The 8,070-nt window shown below is 37.6% G+C and overlaps 1 protein-coding gene across 1 annotated transcript; it reads right to left on the bottom strand.

Annotated features, from left to right (window-relative positions):
* Positions 1 to 3,885: 3,885 nt before the first annotated feature.
* LOC133331839 (uncharacterized protein K02A2.6-like) lies at positions 3,886 to 5,595 on the bottom strand. Its single transcript, XM_061540221.1, has one exon. The coding sequence runs from the start codon at positions 5,593 to 5,595 to the stop codon at positions 3,886 to 3,888; it is 1,710 nt and encodes a 569-aa protein (XP_061396205.1).
* Positions 5,596 to 8,070: the final 2,475 nt, after the last annotated feature.

Genomic DNA, 8,070 nt, shown 5'->3' with positions numbered 1-8,070 from the left:
GATATATTTAAGCCGGATTTTCGATGTTTTTTGAATTTTTCTTATAATTAGGATGTGCATCCATATAATGGACTAAACTAATTATAGGATTGTAGAACTCGTGATTGTAGAACTCGTGAATGTGCTCACCGTAGCTTCTTTGCAATTGGGTTCCAAAGGCGAAAATTTGGTGCGTAAATTTTTATAAAAAAACATATTTTGTGAGTCTAAAATTAAGAAAGTCCATTCAAATTCCGTGGAACCCTGCGTGGTTTTAGTTTTTTTACGTGCCGGATCTAATGAGCCCATCCATGTGTACTAAATTTGGTACAATTTAAATTGTCTTTTAAGCGATAGAGTTGGAATACTGAAACATGGAAACAATTTAAATTGTGGCTGAACCCAAAGAGTTGGAATCCTGAAACTTGGATTTAGGATGACTGTTGATTGAGATATGTAGGAATTTTTCGAAATTTGTACTAATGTGTATTAAATTTGGAACAATTTAAATTGTGGGTGAAGCAATAGAGTTGAAATCCTGAAATTTGGAGTCAGGATTACTGTGGGGGTGTATGATTGTGGTATGTAGGAATTTTTGGAAATTGTACTACTGTGTACTAAATTTTGTACAATTTAAATTGTGTGTTAAGAGAAGAAAAACAATTTACAAAATGTTGTTGTTGTTTTTGGTGATTGAAGTATAGTCCTTATTTTTATGGCGGGCATGATAACTCCTTACTGGAACATCGGAATCCGAAAATTCCAACGTTGTTTGAAAGAGTACATGTCTGGCTCTCGTATGAACTAGGATTATAGACTTCGCTCTAAAATTAACAAAATGGCGGTCCTTTGAAAAAATATTTTTTGAAAATCGCCGATTTTGGACCAAAAACCAAGTTTAAAATAAGGAAGATCTTCACCGATTGGCTTTATCCTAGTTCATACGATAGCTATACACTCACAGAGAAACGTGTAAAAATTTGAAATCGATTAGGTTATTAGCTTTTGAGTTATCGTGCCCGCCATTCGCAAAAGAGAAAAACGCGTTTAAAGTTTGAGAAACCCTTTAGCCGTCACTTCATGCTGACACAATAAATCGGCTATATCTTCAAGAGTTCTTGAGATTTTCACTTGAAATTTTGTAGGGACATTCTTGAATTAGTGTAGATTCGAGTTAAATCAAAAATATTTTTGATCCCGAGAATGGGGGGCCCCCTTAAGCGATAGAGTTGGAATCCTGAAAAATGGATTTAGGATCACCGTGAGAGTGTAGGTTTAGGTTAAGTAGGAAGTTTTGTAAATTCGCACTACTGTGTACTAAATTTGGTAAAATTTAAATTGTGGGTGAACCAATTGCAATCCTGAAAGTTGAATTTTGAATCATTGTTGGGGTTTAGGATCTGGGTATGCAGGAACTTTTATTGGATGGTTGAGGTGGGTACTTTTGAAAATAATTTGTGTGATATGAAACTACGTTGATACAATTTGGATTTGGGAGAACCTTTAGAGCTCGAATCATGAATTTTGGAATGCGAATTAAGGTTGAGAAGTAGGGTAGATATAAGGACGTACTCATGTTTACGATAATACTATATGATACTATATATGGTACAATTTTTTATTGGTGGTCCACATGGAGCTGGAATTCTGAAATTTGAAAATAACATTACCGCCGGAGTGCAGGATTGGAATGTTTACGTAGTTTTGGAAATTTTTTTTACATATGTGTACGAATAGTACTATATCGTACTATAATTGGTACAACTTAGATTTGGAGCTGAGATACTGAAATTATTATCATTGTTGGCGTGTACTATATAGTACCAAATTTGGATTTAGTGAACCGATAGAACTGGAATCTTGACATTTGGAGTTAGGTTCACTGTTAAGGGTAGAATTGAGCTATTTAAGAAGTTTTGGATGTATGACGTTTTGGAAATTTGTACTAAATGGTAACAAATATGATTTGGGTAAACCGATTAAGCTGGACTCTTAAGCTTTGATGTTAGGATCACGGTTGGGGTGTACGATTGGACTATGTAGAATGTTTTTAAAATATGTACTAAAGTGTACTAAACTTGGTACAATTTAAATTTTGGGTGAACCAATACAGCTGGAATCCTGTAATTTGACGTTAGAATTACTGTTGCGGTGTAGGATTGGGATATGTGGGCAATTTTACAAATTTGAACAAAATAGTAAAAAATGTGGATTTGGGTTAACTGATAGAGCTGGAACACTGAAATTTGGAAATAATGGTACTGTTGGATTGGTGTATAGATGTAGTTTTGGAAATTCATGCTTATGGGTACTAATGATCCTGAAATTTAGAGTTAGGATCATTGTTTGAATATAGAATTGGGTTTTGTAGAAACTTTTTGAAATCTTTTTTAAGCTCGGCTTATGGAACAACCGTTCTGTAACAAGCCAGCTAAGTCAGTACTAATGTTTACTAAATGGTACCAAATTTGGATTTGTGTGAACCGATAGAGCTGGAATCTTCAAATTTTATGTTAGGATCAATGTTGGGGTGTAGGATTGGGCTTTGTAGAAAGTTTTGGAAATTCGTACTAATTTGTACCAAATGGTGCCAAATGTGGATTTGGGTGTGCCGATAGAGCTGGAGCACTGAAATTTGGAAATATGGTTAATGTTGGAGTCAGGGACGTACCCGGGGGGCCCGAGCCCCCACCGAAATTAATTTTTTTCACAGTAAATCTATGTTTGCAACAGCGATTTTTTTCATTTTGTACTATCGGCCCCCCCGAAATGAAATCCTGTGTACGTTGCTGGTTGGAGTGTAAGATTGGGGTATGGATGTATTTTTGGAAATTCATACTTACGGGTACTAAATGTACTAAATTTGTTACAATCAGAATTTTGGGCGAACTTATAGATGTAAATATAGCTGATATATATTCAAATGCAATAAGTGTATATGGGAAATTACAAAACTCTTTTAAATTCCTTGAAGCTGAGGTTTGCAAGGTTATAACTCGCGAAATATGAACATATTGCATATAATTTAAATTCATTTCTATAAAATGAAGTGTTCCTGTCAAAATCTAAAAATATTGGTAATAAATAAGAGGTTTGGTGGAAGCTGTGATGGTGGTAATGTATAAAAATGGGTGAAAATGTGTTGAAGCCAACGAGTTTTTTTGTGTTCCTTCCTGATTTGTGGCTAGACTACACAACGCACGCACATGTGATCAGTGACTAAGTTGCAGAATACCCCATGGACAATATGGTTCTAATGTATGATTTTTCGATATAATCACTGCATCCACCCGAAACGGATGCTGATATATTTAAGCCGGATTTTCGATGTTTTTTGAATTTTTCTTATAATTAGGATGTGCATCCATATAATGGACTAAACTAATTATAGGATTGTAGAACTCGTGAATGTGCTCACCGTAGCTTCTTTGCAATTGGGTTCCAAAGGCGAAAATTTGGTGCGTAAATTTTTATAAAAAACATATTTTGTGAGTCTAAAATTAAGAAAGTCCATTCAAATTCCGTGGAACCCTGCGTGATTTTAGTTTTTTTACGTGCCGGATCTAATGAGCCCATCCATGTGTACTAAATTTGGTACAATTTAAATTGTCTTTTAAGCGATAGAGTTGGAATCCTAAAACATCGAAACAATTAAAAAAAAACCCACAGAGTTGGAATCCTAAAACTTGGATTTAGGATGTTTTACATTTCCAGTTTTTTATTTCAGACTTTTTATTGATTATATAATTCACTTGTTACAACTAAAGAGAATTAAGTAATGACTTACAAAAATGACAATAGAAATGTCAAAACAGAAGAATATTTATAGGGTTGCCAAAGATTAAAAACTAAGAATTGTAATACTGATTATAATTAGAATTGCATATGCAACATTTCTTCACCACCTTAGGGGGAGAATAACACGCGAGGCTTTCTCTGTCTGGTTGAACGTCTGGGAACTATTACTGGAGTGGGTATTCGGCGGCCGGTAGGAGTACTATTTTCGACTTCGGATATTTCCTGATCTACTTCGATTAATTGTTCATTCGTCTGTTGACTATCCGAACTATCCTCATTTCTGCCAGATTCTCCTGTTGGTGTAGAATGTAAAACCACATTGTTTGAATTTCTCCTCGGCATCTGTCCTACCATTGGTGTACTCGTTCGGCACATAGTACTGGGCTTCGGTCTTTGTGGCACTCTACTGTTATTTCCGGTATGAAGTGTATTAAATTTCGCCGATCGAATTTGATCAATATGTCTTTTTAATAACTTTCCTCCGTATTCAATTTGGTAATGCAGGTCTCCTATACGTACACATCTTGTTTGTACACATCTTTCAACCTGACCGTTGGCCGCTGGATGATATGGAGCAGACTGTTTATGGTATACAACGCCACTATTTTTCAGAAATTGCCTAAATTCTTCCGATGAAAAGTTCGTCGCATTGTCCGACACCACGGTCTTGGGAACACCATATGTAGAAAACATTTCATCCAGTATTGAAATTGTTGCAGAAGACGTAGATGTTGAAGTCATTTTGACTTCCATCCATTTACTAAATGCATCCGTTACAATTAAAAACATAGAATCCAGGAACGGTCCAGCGTAATCGATATGAATCCGTTGCCATGGTCCACTTGGGTATTCCCAATGGTGCTCTCCGAATTTGGTTGGTTTGTTAGCTATCATGGCACACGCATTACATGCCTTCGCAACCTTTCCGATATCTCTGTCAATTAACGGCCAATATACAAAGGATCGTGCCATTCCTTTCATTTTCACTATACCCAGGTGTGCTGCATGGAGATCCTTGAGTATCTTTTCTCGAAGTACCGATGGAACCACTACCCTGTGTTCAAACGTAAGACAACCTGATGACAGCTGATAATTTTCTTCAGGCGCTGCGTATCCTGCTCTTCTCAGGCAGTGGCCCGACTCCAGAAGTTGGACAATTTTCCCTAAATGTTGGTCTTTTTTAGTTTCCAGGGCAATATGAGATGCTTTAATTGGCAACTGCTTAATCTGCCGGATAACAAATTCGTCGAATTCATCCCCAGGATCCATCGAAGCATCTATCGCCACCAGATTCGTATTTACCTGTAAAATGTTGGTGGTCTGCATTATTCTCGAACAGTAGTCAGCATTTGCATTGGCCTTCGTTGGTTTGCAGATTATTTTGTAATTAAAGTTACTGAGGAAGTCGGCATAGTTAGCCATGCGGCTAATGCACAGTGAAGATAAACTCTTTTCTGGGTGCAAAATTTGTGAGAGCGGCTTATGATCTGTTACCAGCGTAAAATTTATAGCATACAGGTATTTAAAGAATTTTTTAACAGCCCATACTATCGCCAACGCTTCTTTGTCGATTTGCGGGTACTTGAGTTCTGTTGAAGTTAACGTGCGGCTGGCGTACGCAATGGGTCGTTCTAAACCATTCGGGAACCTATGTGACATCACAGCGCCCAATCCCGTTTTACTAGCGTCTGTTGCTAAAATCAATGGAAGTGAAGGGTCATATGGTGTTAGTACTTGAGGAGATATTAGAGCATTCTTAATTTGTTCATATGCCTCACTCGCATCTTTCGTCCATTTAAATTCTTGTTGAAGTAGCATGTTTCTCAAAGGTCTCGATTTCGCAGCAAGGTCCGGTAAAAATGCGTTGTAGTATGTAGCTTTTCCCAAGAAAAGCTGGAGATCCTCCGGAGTTAACGGTTTAGGGGCGTTTTTGATGGTATCAATATGTTTACTTGATTTGTGTATACCATGAGAGTCGATTCTGTGCCCTAAAAACTCAATTGCTGGTGCTGCAAAAACACACTTACTGCGATTTAAATGAAGGCCATGTTGTTTAATTTTATTTAATATTGCCTCAAGACTCGAAATCATTGTATTAAATGAATCGGCATATACTAAGATGTCGTCGAAAAAACTTAACACGTTGGGAGTATCTCTCAGTACTGCCTCCATGCGTCTCTGCCAGATGGCTGGTATATTTGCGGCACCATAAACTGCCCTCCTTGGCCTAATTAATCCATGAGTAGGAGTGTTCAACGTCAACACATGTGCAAATTCGTCATCTGTAGGTGTGAATAGGCGTCAGTTACATCTAAGTGGCAAAAAATCGTTGACCCTCTCATCTTATGCAATAAATCTTCAATTTTTGGTATGGGATGCTCGTCAATAATAATTTGAGGGTTTACTGTAGGTTTATAATTTCCGGTTATCCGTATTCTTCCTCCTTTCTTTATTACAACATGTGTTGTTGATGCCCACTCTGAGTATTCCACTCGTTCATACAACCCAGATTCAATTTTTGAATCAATTTCCTTGATATATTCTTCACGTAACGCTATCGGTATATCTCGTGCTTTTAGAAAAATCGGTTTTGCATCTGGTTTCAAATGAACTTTTGCTGGCGGTCCTATTAACTTCCCTGCAACGTCAGAAAATACACCGTCGAATTTGTCAAGTAATTGCTTGAGAAGAGCTTGCTCACTGTGTGGCAATTCTGGTGTCGCTGTAGTGATACTATTGACCTTGCTTGAAGATTTGAAAAGTTGTACAAAATTTATTTGGTCCACAAACTGCTCGATCCATTCTCTTCCCATTAGTGTGTCAACCTTGCCATCAACCACGTATAAATTCAATCTACAAACCTTGGTTCCAAGCTCAACGGTGACAGGCAGGCGACCTATTCAATTTATTTGATGGCCAGAGTAGCTAGTGAATTGTCTTTTTGTTGGCAGAAGTTTAAAACGGTCCTTGATTAAATGCATATTACTGTTGCTGATTATAGAACAAGGCGACCCAGTATCCAATTCCATCCTCACGAACTTGCCTTCTATAGAAGTTCTCACAAATTTTCTTCCACTACTTTTAAAATAATTTACCAGCTCAACTTTATTCAAATTTTCTGTATCGTCGGCAGGAGTTTCATCATCCAATTCCGCTAGCTGGAATGTTTTGCTTCTGCACATCTTGGAAATGTGACCTATTTTGCCACATCGGAAACATTTAGCTTGCCTGAATTTGCACATGCTCCGCGGGTGCATTCCGCCACATCCATGACACGCAGTCTGTACTTCAGCGTCCCTCGGTACCATGCGCCCTTTCTGCCTAGAATATTTCGTTGATGCTTGCATTTTGTGGACATCTTCCACCTTCGCCGGCTCTAACTTCGCAATTTCTGTTGTAGTACAATGAGTCAACTCCATAGTTTGTGCAATCTCGTACGCACTATTAAACGTTTCTGGCTTGCTATTAATAATTCCATCGCATATGTTGCGTTCCTTCATTCCATGCAGAAACTGCTCTATTAACATGCGATCTAAAAATTCTGCATAGTCGCAGTGGACTGCGCCCTGCTTTAAACGCAACGCAAAGCTTGCAATTGACTCCTCCTCTTGCTGAACTATTTTTCGAAACTTAATACTCTCAGCATATTTATTTCTCTTGCTGTCGAAATGATTTATGAGTATTTCCTTTATTTCACCGAACTTTAAGGATTCTGGGCTTTTTGGACTAACCAAAATCTTCAACGCGTTGTTTAACTCACATCCCATGTGAACTCTGGCATAATTTGGGTACTCGCTTTCATTTATCTTACTTAATTTCAGTGCCCATTGGAATCTCTCGAAGTAATCTTTTACAGAAGAGTTCTGCTCCGACCTATATTCCGGCATCGAAAATGTTGGGCCTCTCGATGGAACTTCTGTTGGCGCAGCAGCATTTGCAACAGCAGCTTGCCTCAACCACCGCTTTCCGTATTGCTTCTGCCAGTGAAGCCGACAATGCCTGCATATCACCTCCTGTAGCCATCCTTTTTGTTTTTTTTTTTTCAGACTCACTTCTGACACCAATTTTACATTTCCAGTTTTTTTATTTCAGACTTTTTATTGATTATATAATTCACTTGTTACAACTAAAGAGAATTAAGTAATGACTTACAAAAATGACAATGGAAATGTCAAAACAGAAGAATATTTATAGGGTTGCCAAAGATTAAAAACTAAGAATTGTAATACTGATTATAATTAGAATTGCATATGCAACAGGATGACTGTTGATTGAGATATGTAGGAATTTTTC

The sequence above is a fragment of the Musca vetustissima genome, unplaced genomic scaffold, assembly GCF_032173495.1.
Source record: "Musca vetustissima isolate MV318-11 ecotype Yass unplaced genomic scaffold, APGP_CSIRO_Mvet_v1 utg8349, whole genome shotgun sequence".
Taxonomy (NCBI): Eukaryota; Metazoa; Arthropoda; class Insecta; order Diptera; family Muscidae; genus Musca; species Musca vetustissima.
This window is presented reverse-complemented; position numbering and strand designations above follow the sequence as displayed.